Source organism: Xenopus tropicalis, chromosome 3, assembly GCF_000004195.4.
Source record: "Xenopus tropicalis strain Nigerian chromosome 3, UCB_Xtro_10.0, whole genome shotgun sequence".
Lineage (NCBI taxonomy): Eukaryota > Metazoa > Chordata > Amphibia > Anura > Pipidae > Xenopus > Xenopus tropicalis.
The window spans coordinates 138,601,365-138,625,160 of record NC_030679.2 but is presented as its reverse complement, the minus strand read 5'-3'; the positions used below and the strand labels follow the sequence as shown (position 1 = coordinate 138,625,160).

The window sequence follows — 23,796 nt, the reverse complement described above, 5'->3', positions numbered from 1 at the left end:
TGGGCAGTCAGTCAGATGTTGGGCAGTCAGTCAGATGTTGGGCAGTCAGTCAGATGTTGGGCAGTCAGTCAGTAAGAGAGGATGATGGGACAGACAGGCAGGGCAGTGCAAGAGGAAAGCACATAAACAGATCACAGTTCAATCTCATGCATATAAGGCAGCCATATTTCAAGGGAGGACATTCTGCCCCGGGCTAGCGCCCCTTAGCAACCTATGAGATAATTTCCTTCACACAACTCCCCAATTACACCTGTTGAATATTTGGCCCGACTGCCCCAGTGACAAACCTGCCAATTGTGGCGCTGAGTCACCAGGTGCAAAACCACTAATTCCCACTTAACCATTCCCAGCTATTGATTCCCTTTCTTATCTGTCTCCACTGAAAGGCTAATCTTCTATATGGGGCACCCCAGGGAATTCTGGGAGATGTAGTTCTCCAGCATCAGGAGGCCCCCCTTTAGTTTGCTTTGCAGAGGTGCCACTTTGCTCCTGATTTTCCCATTTGTCTCTGTGATTTTCCGCCTGGTTATCTTTCCACTTTAATTCTGTTCTCTCTGCTCTTTTCCCATCTCTGCTCTGTTCCCTTCCTCCACCCCCGCCCCCCCATCCCTCTATCTCCTTTTCCCTCCATTGCCCCTTCTGTTCCCAGCCTGCTATTGTACTTTCAAGTCCCTCTCAAGCATGAAATTACCAGCCAACCCTGAATAAACACATTGCAGAATTCATTATCACACGGGTGGGATTTCTTTTCCCCGGCAGCTCCTTCAGCAGCCAATTCAAGCGCAGGATGGCTGGCTCATTAGCCCACTCCATGGCATTAGTGCCCACGTAGCTCTTATTATGGTGGCACCCACCCATGGGACGGCTCATACGCCGTGTCATGTCACCCTGCTAAGAACTTACCAACTTTGGGTCAAGGAAATGGAAACAGAAGGCTGAGACGTCTTCCTTATGTTTTATTCAGGGAAACAGCTCGGCGAGCGGCGCGTATCTGTGCTTCATTACAGGCCGCACACTTGTGTTTATTGCCAGTAGCGGTGGGGGCAAGTGGTTACATTGCATATACAAGTAGTGCTATATAAATAGAATTATACATACATTGCACTGTGTGCTTACTGCTGTGCTAGAGCACCCTAATCCAGGCCCGGACTGGCAATCTGTGGGTTCTGGCAAATGCCAGAGGGGCTGCTGTAAGGTGCCATAGTCACTCACTATTTATTGGGCTGCTGGGGGGGCTGTTTGGGCCTCTGTGTACTGAAAATCAGGCCCAGACTGGCAATCTGTGAGTTCAGGCAAATGCCAGAGGCAATCTGGCCCGGATTTTCAGTACACAGAGGCCGAAACAGCCCCCCCATAGGCCCAATAAATAGTGAGTGTCTATGGCACCTTACAGCAGGCCCTCTGGCATTTGCCTGAACCCACAGATTGCCAGTCTGGGCCTGAATTTCAGTACACAGAGACCCAAACAGCCCCCCCCAGCAGCCCAATAAATAGTGAGTGACTATGGCACCTTACAGCAGCCCCTCTGGCATTTGCCTGAACCCACAGATTGCCAGTCCGGGCCTGATTTTCAGTACACAGAGGCCCAAACAGCCCCCCATAGGCCCAATAAATAGTGACTGTCTATGGCACCTTACAGCAGCCCCTCTGGCATTTGCCTGAACCCACAGATTGCCAGTCCGGCCTGATTTTCAGTACACAGAGGCCCAAACAGCCCCCCATAGGCCCAATAAATATTGAGTGTCTATGGCACCTTACAGCAGCCCCTCTGGCATTTGCCTGAACCCACAGATTGCCAGTCCGGCCTGATTTTCAGTACACAGAGGCCCAAACAGCCCCCCCCATAGGCCCAATAAATAGTGAGTGACTATGGCACCTTACAGCAGCCCCTCTGGCATTTGCCTGAACCCACAGATTGCCAGTCCGGGCCTGATTTTCAGTACACAGAGGCCTAAACAGCCCCCCATAGGCCCAATAAATAGTGAGTGTCTATGGCACCTTACAGCAGCCCCTCTGGCATTTGCCTGAACCCACAGATTGCCGTAATGGACCTGAAAGGCTCTTACAGTGCATTTTGGGTTTAATATTTTCAACCTACTTATTAGTAGATGGATATAGCAAAGTTTGCCCAGGTCTAGTTGCCCACAGCAACCAATAAGATATTTGCTTTCACTGTTCTAATTGCACTGGACACGCAAGCTAACTGCTCATTAGTTTCCTATGTGTTCATGAGAAAACATGAAGATTCTGATTCTTCACATTGCGAAAATGCATGGATTTCTAACCCTCTTTTTTATTTTATCTTTGTTTAGGGTCCATGTGGAATTTTATGTCAATGAAAACTCGTTTAAGGAACGACTAAAGTTATTTTTTATAAAGAATCAGAGATCAAGTAAGTGTTCCTTCCTTTCCCCAGAAGAGACACTTTGTGCTTCCGGCTATAAGGTACCAAAGGGGCCGCTCTGGCTTGAAATAACTGCTCAAACAAGAGTCCATGTTCCAGTCGGAGCTTCATGAACCCCGTAGCCTCTCCTGCATTCCCTGCCATAGATTCCTTCAGGTCAATAACCACCATGGCCAAGTGAGCCATTAGCCAACAAAGAGAGGATTAATGTGATCTGTCAGCTATTGGTGATAAATGTGCAATTTAGCCACTCACCTGTGTAACCAGCGGGTCAGCCCGTGTGTCTCCGGCTTTAATCGTTGCCCTCTAAATGCACAGAGAAGTCATTTCTGTCATTAACCCCATCCTGCACTTGTTTCATAAGCCGTAACAGTGTTTCTTTTAATCATGGGGTTTCAGTTCAGTTCTGTAAAGCCCATGTACTGGGTTCACATTGTGCCAGTCTGTACCCGCGCTATGGGTGGGGATCCTCTCCTTTCCCCTAGACACAAAGCCCACCCAAGTGCAATAACCTATAGAAATCAATCAGATGTTTGCCTTTAAACAGGCACTTTCTGATTGGTTGCTATGTGCTACTGCCCCTGACTTTGTGTTTTATATTAAATAACCAAATAACTGGGGCACCCCCCACTTTCCTTCTCCTTTAAAACGTTAGCGTAATAACTGATGTACTTTTGTTGCAGACAGGAGAAGCTAAGGCACTTTGCACTGCATTCTATGGCCAAACTTGAAATGGCAATGACATTTGGCTGTTGGTCAGGGTCGGACTCGGGGGTGAAGGGCCCACCGGCGCTCCCACCCCAGGAGCCCTGCAGGTGCCCCGCCGGCCCCCCTCCCCCCCGCACGGGCCCCCCTAACCCCCCTCTCAGGGCCCCCCACCCGACGTCCTCCCCTGAGCATGTACATTTAACACGTCAGGTAAGGTAAGGGTTGGGTCTGAGGTGCCGGGGCCCACAGGGATTTTTCCTGGTGTCCCGGCGGCCCAGTCCGAATTTGCTGTTGGTGGGCGGAGCTTGGGAAATACATGGAGGCTTTTGATTTGTGGCAGGGCTTTGGGACATGATGACCGTGCCTGGTCATTTATACAACGTAGGCCTCCCTAACCTGCTGCCCTTCAGCTGTTATTGAGATACAGTTTCAAGAACAACTGGAGGGCAGCAAGTTGGTCAGCACAGATATGAACAATAACTGCTGCCATTTTGCCCTAGTGGTTTGGCACTATGTACCAACATGTGCACTCCCGGTCCTTCTCCATTCTCACCCACTGCTTTTTGTTTGTTCTACAGGTTTGAGAGTCAGAGTCTTTAACTGTTCCTTAAAGTTACTGAGTTGCCTCCTCTATATTATAAGGGTCCTTCTGGATGATCCGAGAGAGAGCAGGGGCGGATGGTGAGTTTGTTGTATATTCCTTGTTCTTCCATTTCTTCCCACTTACTGTATATCTGTGGCCCAGTCTTATATATATATATATATATATATAATATATTCCTCACTAGCTCGTTCACATATGTGTCCAGTCCAGTAGCTCTCACTGATTCAGTCAGCCAATCAGCACATTATCCCTAGCTCTGTAATCAACTGTCTTCTGAGTCCCCTCACGCCTTGTAACTCCAATCATTTTTTTCCTCTTCTTTCAGCTGGGAATGTACCAAACAGAATTACTCTGCACAACAGAAATTTGACTGGTAAAAGAAAATGTTCTGCTTGATATAGTTTTAGTGATACAGTGACACAGACAGGAGGGAGCTATGGGACACGGAGTCTGCCCCTCCCACTGCAGGGTGATACAGTGACACAGACAGGAGGGAGCTATGGGACATGGAGTCTGCCCCTCCCACTGCAGGGTGATACAGTGACACAGACAGGAGGGAGCTATGGGACATGGAGTCTGCCCCTCCCACTGCAGGGTGATACAGTGACACAGACAGGAGGGAGCTATGGGACACGGAGTCTGTCCCTCCCACTGCAGGGTGATACAGTGACACAGACAGGAGGGGGCTATGGGACACGGAGTCTGTCCCTCCCACTGCAGGGTGATACAGTGACACAGACAGGAGGGAGCTATGGGACACGGAGTCTGCCCCTCCCACTGCAGGGTGATACAGTGACACAGACAGGAGGGGGCTATGGGACACGGAGTCTGTCCCTCCCACTGCAGGGTGATACAGTGACACAGACAGGAGGGAGCTATGGGACATGGAGTCTGCCCCTCCCACTGCAGGGTGATACAGTGACACAGACAGGAGGGGGCTATGGGACACGGAGTCTGTCCCTCCCACTGCAGGGTGATACAGTGACACAGACAGGAGGGGGCTATGGGACATGGAGTCTGCCCCTCCCACTGCAGGGTGATACAGTGACACAGACAGGAGGGAGCTATGGGACATGGAGTCTGCCCCTCCCACTGCAGGGTGATACAGTGACACAGACAGGAGGGAGCTATGGGACACAGAGTCTGCCCCTCCCACTGCAGGGTGATACAGGGACACAGACAGGAGGGGGCTATGGGACACGGAGTCTGTCCCTCCCACTGCAGGGTGATCCAATGACTTGATTAATTATTTAATTTCTTTCTTGTTAGGACCCCAATTATTTGGGTAAATAGACCTCTTCCCCTGTGGGGGCTTCAGGTAAGCAAACTGTAGTGTAAGTTGTTTAGTTTGTTCCTTTTGTAAAGAATGTCAAATTCTAGGGGTGCCATTGCCTTAGCACCCCCTTTGTTCCCCCCGCATTGCTGGTGGATACTCTTATTAGGAAAATCTGGTAAGGACCACTGTAAATATGGAGGTGTGTGGAAAGTACCATCATAAGAACTGTCTGAACTGAACAAGGGTTTGCCTTGTCCCATTAGTTACCTTGTGTTTAATTCTCCCTTCCTCCCCACAAACAGGTACTCGTGGCGCTAATTAGCTTCTGGGAAACAATGCTTCTCACCTACCTTGGCTACAAGGTTAGTTGCCTCATTCTTGCATATAAATGTAGGGGGGGGGGGTAAATTACATATTCACATATTCATATTCCCATTTAGCAAATACAGAGGGATAATTATAAAAGTTTGCTGGCCCTTTAATATTATTTGGCTGGGAACCAGCCAGCAGTGTCTGTAGCGCATTGAAGTGGCCAATCTTTTCCCGAAGGAGACCAAGTCCGCGGGGCCAAACATGTTTGCAAATTGCCGTATTTACGGCTCTTCCTGCCAATGACAGGCTTGTGCCGCTAATTAAAGCTGTGACTAATAAATGGGAGTACTGACGGCTGACACGCTGCTTTATTTTGCCAGGGAAACATATGGGAGCAGCTCCTCCGGATCCCCTTCATTCTAGAGATGCTGAACACCCTGCCTTTCTTTGTCACGGTGAGTAGTCGCTTCCTGCCGTAGCCGTTATTTTGTGCGCGTATTTATATCCCTTGTTCTCCGTCGCCCTTTCTCCATCTGTGCCTGCCGACGCCAGCCGAGGGGGCGCTTAGTGAAGCAGATCCCAAATACCTATGTTAGGGGGTGGGTAGGGGGTAGGTAAGGGGATGCCTAATGCAGGTACCCTGGGTCTCTGTGTGTGAGGCTATAGTTTCCATTGTGCTTCTTCTTCCTTCAACATAAGGTGGCCATACACGGTAAGATTCACTCGTCTGGCGAGGTCATCAAATGAGCAGACATCCCAACATCGCCCACCTTTATAGCCAAATGATTGAATGATATTGGCAAGCATAGGAGCCGTCGGACCACATCAACGATCCAATGCGGCCCCTGACCCAACGGGAAATTAAACCTGCCCAAATGAGATCTGGCCAATTTTATTCCAGATATCGGTTGGGTAGGCTCATCGGCGGTGCCCATACACGGGCAGATAAGCTGAAGGACCCGAATCAGCAGCTGAAATCTAAATCTGCACCTTTAAGGTGGCCATACACGGCCCGATTGTAGCTGCCGGTATCGGCCCCTTGGACTGATTCGGCAGCTTATCGGTCCGTGTATGGGCAAGAACGAGGGGCCTTCCCGACTGATATATGGCCTGAAATTGGGCAGATATCGATCAGGCAGGTTAAAAGATTTAGTCGGATTGGGGACCGTATAGGCTCATTGATGCAGTCCCCGAACCGACTGCCCCATTGCTCCCGTTATAATTCGATCATTTGGCCCGATATCGCCCACCCGTAGGTGGGGATATAAGGAGAAGATACGCTCGCTTGGCGACCTCGCCAAGCGAGCGGATGTTAACGTGTATGTGCACCTCTCACACTCCCTACTTCGTTCCTTCTACTCTACTTTTCCAGCTTCCCACTCTCGCGCTTTCATGGTACCTAAATAGAACCTGTCAGAGAGGCCCCGCATCCCACTCACTGTGGGTGTCTCTCTCTCTCTCTCTAAATCACACACTCACCAGATAAGGGACGACCGGAACCGCGCGCTACAGATCTCATCTCTCCAGCAGCTTAAGCAAACATGGCCTGCTCTCAGAGACAGCGCTGCCGCTTTCTTTTTATGTTCATCGCTCAGATTTCCCCTTTAATTGAGCGGGTTATTTTTTTTTTTATCCTCCAAATGCCAAGAGCTGGCACAGGCTTAAGGTCCCCATACACGGGCCAAGCGAGCGGCTCTTCTACCGATATCCCCACCTACGGGGCCAGATATCATTCGGGCAGGCCGTTTAGCTGCCCAAACTGTCTAAGGGACTAATATCGGCAGCTAGAATCGGCCCGTGTATGGGGGCCTTTATGGGAGACTTGCTGATCAGATCAGGACCACCATCAGTTACTACTGAGTCAGCAGGGCCCCCCTCCCCAGGTAGCCTATAATTCTTAGTCTGTTTATCATCCATGCCTCCTGGTTGGTGTGCCCAGCAATCAAATAAAAGGGGGCCCATTGAAAAGAAAAATCCCCCCTTGCACACCCCTAATCTTCCATGACCACTAGTGAAAAATTGTCTTTTTTTGACACAACTTCAACATTTTTTACACAACCGCGACTTTTTTTGAGGTGATCCTCAGAAAAGCAACCCCCTAACAATGGGATTTTTATACCTACCCGATAGATATCTGCCTGATTTTCAGGTGGCAAATCTCTCTTAGTCCTTCACTAGAATAAGCAAAACATTTAGGACCACTAGGGGGGGCTGTTACTGCTGCGCTTTATGTTAAAAACCTGACAAGCAGTATGGCAGCTCCATACTGAAACAGGATGAATGTTCTATGCACACAGTATTATCTTTCCATCTGTCTCTATGTATTTCCAAGCACAATAGTGTGAATTCAGCTACTTCCACCCTAGAAATTTTCATTTTGCATTCCATCAAAGGCTTCCCAGCCCTCATGTGTGTATATGTATTATTATTGCTTGGGCAATTGTCTGGGGGAAACTGCCTGCTATCTTACAGTCCCACATTACCATAGATATTGTGCTCTTTGTAGTTTCCATACAGGCAAAGGGATATATTGTGTCACTGCTCCTCACTCATTGATTTCCTTTGGGTTTTCACTGACAGTGAATCTTTTCTTTTGTTTCCCAGATTTTCTGGCCTCCGTTGAGGAATGTCTTCATTCCTGTTTTCCTCAATTGCTGGTTGGCTAAACATGCGCTGGAGAACATGATAGTAAGTAAAAGATTTGGGTAAATGAAATTGGGAGGTGCATGGTTGCTCCAGGCAAAGTAATCCATAGTTACCATTAGCATTTACCATGTTACTGCTCTTAAAGGTGGCCATACACGGGCCAATTGTAGCTGATGATATCGGTCCCTTAGACCAATTCGGCAGCTTATTGGCCCATGTAGGGGCACAAACGACGGGGTTGCCCAACGTGTGGCCTGAAATTGGCCAGATATCGATTGGGCCAGTGAAAACATTTAGTTGGATCGGGGACCGCATCGGCTTGTTGATGTGGTCCCTGAACCGATTGCACCCATTGCCACTGTTATAATTCGATCATTTGACCCCAGGGCCAAACGATCGAATTAGCCTAAATTTGTCCGATATCGCCCACCTGTATGTGGGGATATCGGGAGAAGATCCGCTCGCTTGGCATCATCACCAAACGAACAGATCTTAACGTGTATGGCCATCTTAAGAGTAATGAAAGCAAACATCTAATTATGTGTTAGGTGGGGCAGGTTTGGCCTCCAGTCTGTTTGACTAGATGGGGTTTGGCCTCCAGTCTGTTTGACTAGATGGGGTTTGGCCTCCAGTCTGTTTGACTAGATGGGGTTTGGCCTCCAGTCTGTTTGACTAGATGGGGTTTGGCCTCCAGTCTGTTTGACTAGATGGGGTTTGGCCTCCAGTCTGTTTAACTAGATGGGGTTTGGCCTCCAGTCTGTTTGACTAGTTGGGGTTTGGCCTCCAGTCTTTTTGACTAGTTGGGGTTTGGCTTCCAGTCTGTTTGACTAGATGGGGTTTGGCCTCCAGTCTGTTTGACTAGATGGGGTTTGGCCTCCAGTCTGTTTGACTAGATGGGGTTTGGCCTCCAGTCTGTTTAACTAGATGGGGTTTGGCCTCCAGTCTGTTTGACTAGTTGGGGTTTGGCCTCCAGTCTGTTTGACTAGATGGGGTTTGGCCTCCAGTCTGTTTGACTAGATGGGGTTTGGCCTCCAGTCTGTTTAACTAGATGGGGTTTGGCATCCAGTCTGTTTGACTAGATGGGGTTTGGCCTCCAGTCTGTGTGACTAGATGGGGTTTGGCCTCCAGTCTGTTTGACTAGATGGGGTTTGGCTTACAATAACAACTGTGTACTGCAACTGGTTTTCCCATCCTGCCACCATTTATAGGTGGGATACTGTTGTGCTGTGCCCTTTCTGATGTCACCATAAAGGATAGGATGGTGCAGGTATAAAACTCACTTCTCATGTTTAGGCTGTGTCAGGCATGGCTTGGGTAGGGGCTGCTAAGGGCAGATATGGGTTGGGAAATTCCTTACCTGTGCATCACTAATACATGTTGTTACCATTTAGTAACATAGTAAGTTAGGTTGAAAAAAGACACATGTCCATCAAGTTCAACCATAATGCCTATATATAACCTGCCTAACTACTAGTTGATCCAGAGGAAGGCAAAAAACCCCATCTGAAGCCTCTCTAATTTGCTGCAGAGGGGAAAAAATTCCTTCCTGACTCCAAGATGGCAATCGGACCCGTCCCTGGATCAACATCTCCCATAACCCTGTATTCCCTGACCTGCTAAATACCCATTCAGCCCTTTCTTAAAGCTATATAATGTATCAGCCAATTGGAACTGGCAATTGGCTCTGTTCACATTTACTCTGATTGGTTAAGTGCCTCTGTAAACTTGCCTTTCCCCCCATTCTTCTAGAATAAAGATAGATATATATATATGACTTAACTCAGATGTAAAGTATTTAATAGAAATGAAGAGGACAGCATTGAATAATGACAAGTCAGAGGGGACAGTGTTGTAAAGCAGCAATCAAGAAAGCAAAAATGAGGAACACATTGCTTCACTTGCACAGACTAATTCCAAAAACATGTTAAAAAGATATCTGGCTCCATTAAACATTGAGATATTTGGTTTCAGGTAACTCTGAAAAAGCAAATGATCCTAAGGGAACAGTTCAATGTAAAAATAATACTGGGTAAATATGCCGTGCAAAATAAAAAATGTTTCTACTTTCAGCTCTTTAACCTCTTACTTAAGGTGCCCATACACATAAAGATCCGCTTGCCTGGCGAGGTCACCAAGTGAGAGGATCTTCTCCCAATATCCCCACCTACGGGTGGGCGATATTGGGGGAATTGGCTGGCACATGATATCATAACTAAATCTCCTTCTAGATTGTAAGCTCTTTTGGGCAGGGCTCTCTTCACCTCTTGTATCGGTTATTGATTGCTTTATATGTTACTCTCTATGTCCAATGTATGTAACCCACTTATTTACAGCGCTGCGGGATATGGTGGTGCTTTATAAATAAATGTTAATAATAATAATGTTTAAGCAAAAATAAATGTGAATAAAGACCCAAGACCTGATGGAATACGCCCTTGAGTATCAGGTATGGTACCAATGGATTGCAGTAAAGCAGATGTATTTAAAAAAAGGGATTATGATCTCTGCCTGGCAATCATAGGCCAGTAAGCCTGACATCTGTGGTGGTCAACTTATTGAAAGATCTGCTAAGGGATCACATTCAAGTTTATCTTCTGGAGCAGTGCTGTCCAACTGGCGGCCCGCGGGCCGCATGCGGCCCGCGACCCCCCTCTGTGTGGCCCCCCACCTGTCTGGCTGCTTTGATGGCTTACCTTTGAGTAAGCTTTAAATGCTATCAGTACTGAGATTAACTGCCCCCCTGCATGGTTCTCACCTCAGATTCAGGCTGTAATCAGGCTGTATTGTTTAAATATGTAATCCCCTGTGTTGTTCACACCTTTTAATCTCTGCATTGTTCAACCCCTGCAGTGTTTACACCTCAGGCTCAGGCTGTAATCACCCACATTGTTCCCCTGTTCACACCTCAGGAGCAGTAGAAACCCACAAATAATCCCTGCACACTACAAAAGGAACATATACTGAGGTGGTACTGCAATTAAAAAGTTTTTTAATATATAGTTATTGTGCAGACTGTAGGAGCAGTGCCAGCATTGTGTCACTGTAGGCTGCCTGTGTGTGCCATACACACAGGCATCATAGGGCAAGCAGAGTATGGCACACACAGGCAGGGTAGGGAAGGCAGAGTATGGCACACACAGGCAGAGTAGGGAAGGCAGAGTATGGCACACACAGGCCAAGTATGGCACAAACCAGCCAAGAATGGCAAACACAGTGAAAGTATGGCACATGCAGGCAGGGTAGGGAAGGCAGAGTATGGCACACACAGGCAGGGTAGGGCAGGCAGAGTATGGCACACACAGGCCAAGTATGGCACAAACCAGCCAAGTATGGCACACAGGCAGGGTAGGGAAGGCAGAGTATGGCACACACAGGCAGGGTAGGGAAGGCAGAGTATGGCACACACAGGCAGGGTAGGGCAGGCAAAGTATGGCAGGTTTTTGCTGTACTACAACCATTAATATGGGTATGGTCATGTAATAACATGGGTGTGGTTTCAAGTGGGTGCGGTTTCAAAAAGGGGAGTAGTCAAAACTGGCTTCCATTATCGGCCCTCCACCACGTAGGTCGGAAAAATTCCGGCCCTCGGTACAACAGAAGTTGGACAGCACTGTTCTGGAGAATGACAGTAATTCCCATGGCTTTATGAAGGACAGATCATGTCACAAACATTATTGCTTTTTATGATGAGGGAAGAAGGAAGTTGGACAGTGAGGCACAATAAATCTGCTTGGATTTAGCCAATACAGTGCCATATAAATGTTTGCTTATTAAACTGACGTCTGTTAGTCTTGTTAATGCTGTTTGTACATGGATAGAACACCGGCTAAAGGATTGTGTACAGAGGGTGGTTGTCTGTCCTCGGAGTAAAGTTCTCATGGGGTGCCACAGGGTTTGTATTGGGCCCAATTTTCTTGAATTTGTTCATTAATGACTTGGGGGAGGGTATTGTAAACAATGTATTGTGCTTAATGATGACACAAAACTATGCTGGCCAATTAGGGTGTGGCATCCTTGCGGGGGATAAAGACAACGTGGCAAACTGGGTGGCTAAATGGCAGGTGAGATCAAATGTTGGTGTAAGGTTAATGGGACTGCATTAGGCAAAATGGAGAGGGACCTGGGAGTATCTGTGTATAATAATCATAGCAGGAGTCAGTCAGCAGCAAGGGCCAGCAAGGTATTGTCCTGTATCTAAGGGGAGGCTCACCTTAAGAGCGAAGACACACGGAGTTACCTAGTAGTAGCTACTTGTCACCCAGCCATAGAGAATACTGAGAATTGCCTCTGGTAAAACACATCTACAGCCAGTTGAGCTGTGACAAGTAGCTGCTACTAGTGGCTCGTGTATCTTCACCCTTAGATTTGTTTGATGTAGACAGTGATATTCTGAGATAATTTGTATTTGGTCTTTATTTTTTAAGTTTGGTATTTCAGCAGCCATCTGGTTGCTAGGGTCTTATTTTCCCTAGCAACCAGGCAGTGGTTTGAGTAAGAGGCTGGAATAAGCATAGAAAAGGGACTGAATAGGAAGATAAGTATTGAAAAGTAATGAAATGGTGGTAGGGTATTCCTCTATACATTGGGGAGACAAAACAACCTCTCTGTAAGAGAATGGCCCAACACAGGAGGGCAAACTCCTCAGGCCAACACTCAGCAGTCTGTCTACATCTCAAGGAAAAGGGACACTCCTTTGAGGACAGTAACGTGCTTATTTTGGACAGAGAAGCCAGATGGTTTGAAATTAGTGTGAAAGAGGCCATTTATGCCAGCCTGGAAAAACCATCCCTGAACAGAGGAGGGGGCCTGCGACACCGCTTGTCAGCAACTTACAATGCCGCTTTGACATCCTTGTTTCACAACAATTCACACTTCCAGTCATGTACTTTGAAAGATTAACACCTGCCTCAATGAGAATCATTGTACCACCGTGACTGGAATATACTTTCTCACACCTCTGGGTTTCAGCCAACACCTAACTGAATAAGTTCAATGGAACCATTGTGATCGGTGGTGAAATGTTCTCAAGAAAAGTCCAGTTGTTTTAGACTTCTACTATATACTGTATATCACGACCTGGATGAATGAGAATCTTGCCAGACATAGAAGAAGAGTGACTGAACTAATTAAGGCAATGGAAGCTCTTAGTTACGAGGACAGGTTGGCCAATAGAATCTGGATTGGCATATTAGACCCAATGAAAACTCCCAGTTTGCCCAAGCATTTCTCCAGCTAGTGAGGCTCTGCCCGGATAACCTACTTGCCAAGTCTGACAATGAGGCCAAAGGGGCTTAAAGACAGACATTCTGTAGGAGGAGAAGGAATAAGGACGGAATAGGAATGTGGAGACAAGAAGGGTTCAAGAAGGGGCTATGAACCTGCAGGGTTGCACAGTAGCTCCTGACCTCATGTGGGATCTTGAACCACAAAAGATAGGTGTTGAGGACCCAATCGACAACCCCACACTGAGGGGCTGGGATAAGAACACTAGTGGCCACAGGGGGAGTGGGAATTTTGGGCTAACATCTGATGTTGCATCTGGGCCTTGGACCTCTACTTAACTTCTCAAATACCTAGATTGTGCTATTGTGCTATAGTGTGCTATTGTGCTATTGTGTGCTATTGTGCTATAATGCTATTTTGTTGTCTACTGACAGCTCCTCATTGGAGGCTTCCATTCACCTAGTCATGCAAACAGGTTACTAGGCCTCAAATATTAAACCAGGTAGAGCAGTACAGCAAGATGCAGCTTCATCAGCCAATGGGATATAAGCTTTGATAGGTCTAGTCCATTCTAGTGTATTACAGCTGATGCACCATATCTAGAATTGGCCAACTACCAGCATTTTTGAAAATTAATCTGAGCTTCAAGCCACATTTTTTCTAAAGTACATTGTATTGGGTAATCATAAAATAACCTAATAATGATAGATTCTGTGCAGACTTACTATACCTTCATATGTTTCTGATTACAAGTTTGTTCTTTTCTCTCCCAGAATGACTTGCACCGAGCCATTCAGAGGACACACTCGGCCATGTTTAACCAGGTCTTTATTCTGATATGCACCCTCATCTGCCTCATGTTCACTTGGTAAGCCTCTCTGCGGCTTTGCTATGTATTGCCTTGAACTGAATTTCCATATAATTTACTGGATGGATGTCCAGACTAAGGTGCTCCGACTGTAGTTGCACTACAACTAGCATTTTCTGTAAGGGAAGGCTGGGGGTTGTAGCTAAAGGAAGCTGGAAGGTTGGAAGTCAACTCACACAGGGGGGCCCTCCTCTCTAACGAGTGGAAGTCTGTAACAATTACAAATTATTGATGCACCTTGACCTGCTTAATGACTCCACCAATCAAATACCCATTTAAGTCACTGAAGGTGTGACCACCATTTTGGAGTAGGTACCCTGTTATATCTGTAACTGTCCCATATTTAGAGTGAAAGCAATTATGTCAGCCATACCGATGATGTCATCTTTGTCATGATGTCATATTCTCTGCCATCTTGCTTAATTTATTGCTCCTCTTTCAGCATCTGTGGGATTCAGCATCTGGAGAGAGCGGGCAATAACCTCACCCTCTTTGACTCCCTGTATTTCTGCATTGTCACTTTCTCCACGGTGGGCTTCGGAGACGTCACCCCAAAGATCTGGCCGTCACAGCTCCTGGTTGTCATTATGATCTGTGTGGCACTCATTGTGCTGCCCATCCAGGTAACAACGGTCACCCTCTGGTTGTCAGGATTCCAGGCACATGTTCCCCCCTGGATTACCCTATAGCTTGGTCCTTAGTGCCTCTTCCAGCAAAGCCAAGTAATACTGGCACCATCACTGGTGTATTAGAATTAGGGTGGCGTAACTAAAGCTAAGTGCAGTATTTGCACTCAGGCCCCCCAACCCTCCAGACAGGCCCCCTTGTGGACACTAAGGTTGCCACCTGGCTAGTATTTCACCGGCCTAGCTGGTAAAATATCAGCCAAGGGCAGAGCCAGTATCCACCCCCAGCCAGCCTCTAATGTGCCCCTTTATCCCCCTCCTCATGATGTCATGACTCATGCCTGTGTGATGTCAGGACCCTGCCCCTTGATGTCATGACTCCACCCATCAACATCTCAGTCCACCCCCTTATGGACCCACCCCCAGTCCCAGCGTATATCGATATTCTAAACCCTAGTGGACATGCCCCCCTGTACCTTCCCCTACCCCCGTGCATGATTGGGTACCGGCATGTTTGCGATTGGTCTCATGGAGGAATGGGCTTGGCGTGGGCCTTCCTGGCAGTTACACCGCTCTCCCCAGTGTTAGTGTGAATAGTAAGTGTGCCTGTGCTGACCTGCTAGTACACTGTGTTAGATACTGACATCAAGTTGTTATCCTTAAACTACATCTCCCATGTCTATGAAGATTTTCATTCATCCAGGTCATGGTATATCTAGTATAAATAAATCTAAAGCAACTGGACTTGTTAAGTAATCACTGAAGACGTTTCACTACTCATCCGAGCAGCTTCTTCAGTTCAACTGACTGGTATGGGAAGTCCTCAGCATATATACTCTTCCACTAATCCAATCACAATGGCACTATGTTGAAAGAGGTGTAAAAGAGGCCATTCATGTCAAAGTGGAGAAATCATCCCTAAACAGAGGCGGGGGACTTCAACACCATCTGTCTGCTACATACAATGCTGTTCTAACATCTGTACCCCGGCAGTTTCAGAACTCTTCACACATCCATTCATGCAACTCTAACAAGTAACACCTGTTTGAAGACTTGCATGATACTTTGGTAATCATAGTAACTCCACAGCATTCACACCTCTGTGAGTTTCAGATGTCACCTTTCTGAAGAGTTACATAGTGCCATTGTGATTGGATTAGTGGAAGAGTATATATGCTGAGGACTTCCCATACCAGTCAGTTGAACTGAAGAAGCTGCTCGGATGAGTAGTGAAACGTCTTCAATGATTACCAAACAAGTCCAGTTGCTTTAAATTTATTTATACTAGATGTACATCTCCCATCATCCCCTGACAGCCAAGGCCCCTCTCTTCTCTAACGCTCACCCTGATCACATGGAGCCTCTGTGTTTCTGTATCTGCTGTCACATTTCTGACTTGTTTTTTCTGTTCTTCGCTCTGCCTCGTACATTCCTCGGATAATGATGGATTTCTTGTCCCCCTCTCTCTCCCTTGTGTCTGTATGACGAGCTGTATGCGGGACACACGCTGGGCTTCCCGGCGCCATCTCATCCGCCGCCGATGACACTTGTGATTAGATGAGCTGACAGATAAAAGAACAGGGGAGAGAGAAAGGAAGACAACAAAACCCTCACTGTCACCTACTCCCCTGACTAAGGGCCCGTGTAACAAGTCATGTTTAAAGGTTAAAAACAATGTATCGCTTAACCTGCCTGAAAGCGCCTCTGCCTCTCCTGCTTGGCTGAATGTTTAAAGAGATACCATTGGCTCATCATTCCTACATTTTTTTTGTATTATTCCATTAGGGGTTGTTCACCTTTATGATGATATTCTGAGAATTTGCAATTGGTCTTCATTTTTTATTATTTGTGATTTTCAAATGATTTAGCTTTCTATGTAGCAGCTCTCCAATTTGGAATGTAAGCAGCTATCTGGTTGCTAAGGTCCAAACTACCCTAACAACCAGGCTTTGATTTGAATGAGAGACGGGAATATGAATAGGAGAGGGACTGAATAGAAAGATAAGTAATAAAGAGTAGCGGCAACAATAAAATTGTAAGCTCACGCAACAATAGTCAGTGACCCGCAATTGAAAGCTGGAAAAAAGCAGAAGAAAAGGGTAAGTAGATCAAAACTAAAAATGAAGACCAATTGAAAAGTTGCTTAGAATTAGCCATTCTATAACATACTAAAAGGTAACTTAAAGGGGAACAACCCCTTTATGTTTTTCGACAATTTTAAAGGGATACAGACATTTTTCTCTCTTATCTCTCCTATGCTTTTAGTTATAGCCATAAAGCTGACCACACACAGTGAGATAAAGCCTGCCATCTTTTTCCAGAGGGGCTCATGTACTTACCCAAACCATTATTCTAGCCATCGGGCAGGTTTGAAAATTTCAACTGGTGAGAGCTGCATCAGAACTTTCATGCCGTCTCCTCTCAACAGGCATTATTCTGTGCTAGGATCCAGTCATTGGTCCCTACCCAGACCCAGTACCCCAGCAGGCCAGTCCGACACTGGGCAGAAGAGGCACGTGCCTAGGGTCCTAGCACCCCCCTCCCCATTGTTGCACCCTAGACAAGTGCCTCTTTTGCCTACCCCTAGTTCCAGCCCTACCAACTATTGACAGAGGTCCACTTATTTGCCAGCCTCATCAAATGGTGAGATCTCCGAATGAGTGGATCTTTCCACCAATATGGTGGCTGATATCAGAGTAATTCAATGGTTTGGCCCTCATGCCCAGGGTCAGACTGGGGGGTGCAGGCCCCAGGGGCCCTGCAGGTGCCCCCCGCTGGCCATGTCCCATAACTCCCCCCGCAGGGGCCCCCCTAACCCTCCGCAGGGTCCCCCACCCAACATCCTCCCCTGAGCGCTCGTAAGTTTAACGCGTCAGTGCAGAAACAGTTGGGCAGGGGGAGCGCCAGGAAGGGTTGGGTCTGGGCCACCAGGGCCCACTAGAGCCGGGGCCCACTGGGATTTTTCCTGGTGTCCCAGCAGCCCAGTCCGAACCTGCTCGGGCCAAACCATCAAATTGCAACAGCGGGAATAGGAACCGTCAGAACAAGAAGCCAATGCGTCCCTGATCTGAAGGAAAAATCAAACTTGCCCGATTGACACCTGGCCAATATTTTAGCAAAGTATCAGTCAGAGAGACCCGTTGAGGGTCCCCATACATGGTCTGAAGGACCCGAATCAGCTGCTAAAATCTGACCTTGTGTGGGGCACCTTTAGATTGCCCAAAGCCTTTACAGAGAAATACTATAAAAGAATGTCAGCATAGGTGTTCCTTGTACTAAGCACAATTCAGCAGGAACAGCCCTATAACTTTGCTTATAGCCTGCCAGAAACACAAGGGCTGTAACTAAGGGGAAGCAGACCCTGGGGTTGCAGGGGGGCCCAGGAGTGTAGAGGGCCCACTTAATGAGCAATATCAATATATCTTTGCACAAAGTGATACTAATGGACTTCTCTGTATATCAGTTTGAGCAGCTCGTCTTCCTATGGATGGAAAGGCAGAAATCTGGCGGGAATTACAGCCGATACCGAGCGCAGACGGAGAAGCACGTGGTCCTGTGCGTCAGTTCTTTGAAGATTGACCTGCTTATGGATTTCCTCAATGAATTCTATGCTCATCCCCGGCTTCAGGTTGGGAAATCCAGGCAATATTAAAAATACTGTATAGTGAATAGGGAGGCATAAATGGCAGCTGTGAGAGTCCCTCTAGTGGAAGGAGAGGGGAGCGGCTAAAACCCTGTTGAATATAAATAGATGTGAGATAACATTACACTCAGTTACCTTATTGGATCCAGAGGAAATGAAAAATAAAACCCAATTCACCCCGGCAGGGAGAAAATGTCCAGTCTGTAACAATTTTATAATAGGATTTGTATGTATTCAGTACCATAATTCTCTATCCCTTTATTTGCAGGACCATTATGTTGTTCTCCTGTGCCCCACTGAGATGGACCTGCCTGTGAGGAGAGTCCTGCAAATTCCTCTCTGGTCCCAACGAGTCATCTATCTGCAGGGTTCTGCCCTCAAGGACCAGGATCTCATGAGAGCCAAGTGAGTGGGACTCTATAAAGCGCCCTGCACTGTTATCGCTATGCTCCTGGGCCACTGTCTGCCCTTCATATAAAGCAATGCCACATAGCCACAGTGCCCAGCTACACGCTAAACTCTACTGCTGCCCAGCTCTTCACATCACACCCATGAGGCATTATCCACCTTAGTGGGTAACTCCCAATCATACCTTCTACTGCTATTCATACTGTCTATACCATGCCCACCCCCACAAACAGGGCTCTGCACCCATGGGGGTCCCGCACCAGGGGGAATAAGCCCCCAACAACTATTGCCTGATAATGCTGCTATGTGTTCTGGGACATTAAACACAAAGTGGGCACTGAATTCATACTGTTACCCCAGGGTATGCACTGTGTATAGTGTGCCTGAGGGCCCAATAATCACTGTCTTTCACTGTATATAGTATGCTTGGTGTGCCAGTGTCCAGCGCTTGGGGCCCACAATGTGCCATGAAATGTTGGAGGCCAATGAAAAGGCAGGGTTACACCATCAGTCACAGAGCAAGAGGCAGGGACTATTTGCCCACCCAGCCCTGGAACCATGTGGCAGCTGGCAACACCTTGTGTAGCGGCCCCCGCCAAAATGGTTCCAATTGAGCCATTACTGTCTTCTGAGTAACAGGCTACTTAACTAATAACTCATCTACCCACTCAGTCCCTAACTAAACTAACTAGAACTTTTGCACCCCCTGAGATGGCATGATTTACAAATTAACAATCTAACAAATAAAATGGCCACTGCCAAATCTAGAGAGACTCTTTGCTATTGCTCACCTCACAAAATGGAAGCTGGCAAAATCCTCCCTCACACACTTGAAACTAAAGCTCCTCCCACCACCACCTATAATCTTTACCCTAATTTTACTTAATCATACTTCCCAACTGGCCTGATTTTCGTGGGACGTGAAACATATTATCAGATGTTGGGAGGTGTGTAACCTATCCCTGCTCAGTAGTCTGAACTTAGGCCATTTCTCTCAGGCCTCACTCAGGAAGTCAGTCAGTGGCATCATTACTAAAACCTGGGCAGCCATATTGTGACCGGCCACTCCTGCCTTGTGGGATTCCTGGCACCCTGTATAGCTACTTGTGCCCCATAATCTGTTTCTACAACATGGCTGACACATTTAACGGCTTCTCTCAGAACCTCCCTTTTGTTCATTATTTCACATTGTTTATGCCAGTAACAATACTAACCATATCTATTCTGTATGTGTTCCCTTTCTTACTGCCCCAACCTCCCCCTCCTTGGTAAATAACCCCATCTTGCCTTAATTTCCCTCCGACTCTCACCCTATTCCCCTCCTACTCCCTGTCGGCTTCCCTTATGAGCCCCTTCACTTGTTTTCCCTCCCCTCTCCTCTCTTTTTCTCCTGCTTTTTTCCTAGAATTGATGACGCAGAAGCCTGTTTTATACTCAGCAATCGTTTCGAGCGAGACCGCATCGCAGCTGTATGTCTAACGGGGCTTGGGGATGAGGGTGGTGACTGCCATTAGATTTCCTGCTAATAACTGTGATTCATCTAAGTACTGCGGACAGAAAAGAGTCCGTCCTTCCCCCAGCAGGTGGAGAGACTGGCACAAACCATAGATATGGAACAGCCAAGGGCCAATTTACTGGGGAATCAAGATGGACTGCCAAGTTATTAACAGTTTTGTGGCACCTACCATATAGAAATGGGAGCGCACGTGTATGACATCGGAATGGGGGATGTGTCGTACAACCCTACATGGCATGTATTGAAATAATGAGTGAATTGGGGTCCTTACTCATGCACATGTGTGTGCCCCAACATGGCCACCTGCACTGTGAGCTCCCTCCCAGTGAGGGGGTCTTACCGCTCATGATCAGCGCATATGTAGTATAGTTTTCATACCTCACATGTGCCGATTGCCAGGCAAATGAGTACCTCCCATAGAATTTCTATATTTAATTGTGAAATTTCACATGGGGCTAGCCATGTAATTCATTTCCCAGGGTGCCACAGTCATGTGACTTGTGCTCTGTAGTGATGTGTGGGCCGGCCCGATACCCACGGGACCCGCGGGTTTACATTTGAGCATCGTGGGTGAGTTCAGGTTGAACTCTTCTGCCTGCTGCACATCACTAGTGCTCTAATAAACTTCAGTCTCACTTTACTGCTACGTTGTAAGTTGGAGTGATACCCTCCCCCCCCTCCCAGCAGCCGATCAGCAGAACAATGGGAAGGGAGCAAGATAGCAGCTCCCAGTAGGTATCAGAATAGCACTCAATATTAAGAAATCCAAGTCCGGCTTGGGACTCCTCCAGTTACATGGGAGTAGGAGAAACAATAGGTTAGCTGAAAGCAGTTCTAATGTGTAGCGCTGGCTGAAAGCTCAGACTCAGGCACAAGGTACTGAGATGGCGCCTACACACCAATATTACAGCTACAAATACATTTGTTGGTTGAAGAATAAAAGTTTAAATGGCAGAGGGAATTATTTGCTATGTAAACAGTGTAACTAAGAAATTGGAAACTAAGGCCCATACAATTACTGCTTACACCATCCACCTCCATTCCAGGGTACCACCAGGTGTAGCTGACTAGGAGCAATCCATTCCTTGAGGAGAGAGATAATATCTGCCATACTCTTCCTCACCTGTAGGACCATCAGACCATCCTCCGTGCCTGGGCCGTGAAGGACTTCGCACCAAACTGTCCCCTCTACGTTCAGATACTCAAACCGGAAAACAAGTTTCACATCAAATTTGCAGGTACTGTCACGGCTCAGTCCCTCGTGTAGCAAGAAGCTCCGTGCCCTGCGGGTTATAGATCCAGAGCTGGGGGCTAGTAATTGATATCTGTATAAGCAAAATGGGCAACTAAAACGTTTATCATTTATAGACACGCATGTATATTCATGGGGAGGTTTGATGATAAAAATATATTGATTTCTTGATGATTAATGCAAGGGTATGCCATGTTATGGTGCGTTACGTCCTTATATAATAAATACAGCGGCAGCCATCAGTCATGTTTGTTTGCTCTGCTGCTTATAACATAATAACATAAATATATTGTTACGCTCCAGTGCTGCATTCAGAAATAATCCATTTATGAGAGTTGCAGTCTACAAAGGGGAAACCAATGGGGAGTTTTCACTGGTTGCTCTGCCTCTTATGAGGAACAGTCAGTATGGCAGCTATGCCAGACAACTAAACAAGGGCCCGGGGCAGAATTAACCTACAGAAAATAATAATAAATAAATAAATAAAGGTTAATGCCAACCCTGGTCATAATAAGACCTGTTTTCCTTTCCTTTTCCTTCAGCTGGATACTGGGGGTATTCATGGCCTGTGTGTGGTTATTAGGTGAAGCCAATTTGGATCACAGTGTCTGGGTAATGTCATTTACCACTAGACCATGTGTAATATTTCTTCTTCTCTTACCTTCTGTTCTCTTATTCTCTTCTATAGATCATGTGGTCTGTGAAGAAGAATTCAAGTACGCCATGTTGGCTCTAAATTGCGTCTGCCCAGCGACTTCCACCCTGATAACTCTGCTCATCCACACCTCTAGGGGGCAGTAAGTGGCAAATGTTCTTTATTTCTGGTCTATTCTCTACTCCTCACATCCTGCACTACTAATTTTTTCTCCATATCATTTTTAGTGTGGACTTTGGGGGGGATGTAGCAAATAGAATGCAGAAAAAGAAAATAATTAAGAACATACTTTTTGAACAATTTGATATTATTTGCGTCAGGAAAAGAATCAATCATTGTTTCCTTTGTCTTCCATTTTAATTTAGAACCTCCCATGCTTATTTTCCACTTTCTCAGGACCGCCCCCACGGAACAGTTACATCAGTATAATTTAATTAATAAAAGCTGCAGGTTCGGACTGGAGGGTGCAGGTCCACCGGGGCTGCTGCCTCAAGGGCCCCTGCACCCCCCACATGGGCCCCTTTAGAAACCCCACAGGGGCCCCCACCACCCATCCGACCCCCTCCACTGAGCTTGCTTAAATTAAACTTACTTTTAGTGCGTTGGGGGAGGGAGAATGGAGATTCAGGGGAGTGCCCTGTGGGGATCGGGTCTGGGCCAAATCCGACCCTGTACAGCTGCCTCAGAAGTACCCCCTGATCTGCCTCAGAAGTACACCCTGAGCCCCCATAATCTTCCCTCAAATACTCACTAACCACTTCTTTTCACCTCTCACTCCACACTTACTGTCACTTTACACACCAACATGAACTCTAACTACTAGCCATGCTAGTTACCCTGACCTTATGTCTCAGCCGCCCTCCCTTTAGAATGTAAGCTCTTGTGAGCAGGGCCCTCCCCCTAGTGTCTCCGACCCTCATCCAATGTAACTGCAAACCATGTTTGTGAATTGTTTATATGTACATGTTAACTGTTATGTCTTTGTACCCCTTTACTCTGTAAAGCGCTGCGTAAATTGATGGCGCTATATTAATAATAATAATAATAATAATAAATCCCTGGTAGGCCCTCTCTAAATAAATTCCCTACAGATTATAGGGAAGGTTTGCCTCTTTTCTCTACCAGTCTACGGCTTGTTTACCTAACATAAAGATCTTTCTATTTTGCCTTTCTAGAGACAGTGCCAGTTCTCCGGATCAGTGGCAGAACACCTACAGCCGCTGCTCGGCCAATGAAGTTTATCACATCCGACTGAGTGAAAGCAAATTCTTTGGAGAGTATGAAGGGAAAAGCTTTACCTATTCATCCTTCCACGCACATAAAAAGTGAGTATCCCTTATTAAAATCACTTCTCTGAGTGGAGTTGATCACAAAGAGGCGCCTGCCTAGAGCATAATGGTGGGGTGATTTGTGCATATCCTTCTGCACCCCCTTTATACAGTCTCTTGTCCCCCCACTGCTGCATGTAAACAAGTGTATGTGGTATACAAGAGCAAAGCTTTTGGAGCACACAAGAGCACCCTTTGATAATACTAGTTCTGGTCCACTTGGAATTAGGAAATATTTTTCCTACTTCTAGGGCAGCTGCCCCCGGGGCTACACAGCGGGGTATTTATATAAACTATAGTAGGGTTTCTGTAGCAAACACCCCAGCT

At 46.8% G+C, this 23,796-nt stretch overlaps 1 protein-coding gene across 5 annotated transcripts in view; it reads left to right on the top strand.

The window, feature by feature from the left end:
- Positions 1–23,796, top strand: part of kcnt2l (potassium channel, sodium activated subfamily T, member 2 like) — a 62,237-nt gene that overhangs the window by 23,980 nt on the left and 14,461 nt on the right. For all 5 annotated transcript variants that reach the window (XR_001924274.2, XR_001168938.3, XM_012953117.3 and 2 more), the window contains 15 exons: positions 2,313–2,392; positions 3,691–3,793; positions 4,042–4,089; positions 4,986–5,034; positions 5,295–5,354; positions 5,685–5,759; positions 7,909–7,992; positions 13,947–14,041; positions 14,484–14,664; positions 18,131–18,295; positions 18,579–18,715; positions 20,124–20,187; positions 21,364–21,472; positions 22,175–22,283; positions 23,317–23,466. Coding sequence is in view for 3 of the 5 variants with exons in the window: in XM_012953117.3 (XP_012808571.1) it covers positions 2,313–2,392; positions 3,691–3,793; positions 4,042–4,089; positions 4,986–5,034; positions 5,295–5,354; positions 5,685–5,759; positions 7,909–7,992; positions 13,947–14,041; positions 14,484–14,664; positions 18,131–18,295; positions 18,579–18,715; positions 20,124–20,187; positions 21,364–21,472; positions 22,175–22,283; positions 23,317–23,466 (1,509 nt within the window). In the remaining 2 variants the exon portion in view is untranslated. The remainder of the gene's footprint in view (positions 1–2,312; positions 2,393–3,690; positions 3,794–4,041; positions 4,090–4,985; positions 5,035–5,294; positions 5,355–5,684; positions 5,760–7,908; positions 7,993–13,946; positions 14,042–14,483; positions 14,665–18,130; positions 18,296–18,578; positions 18,716–20,123; positions 20,188–21,363; positions 21,473–22,174; positions 22,284–23,316; positions 23,467–23,796) is intronic.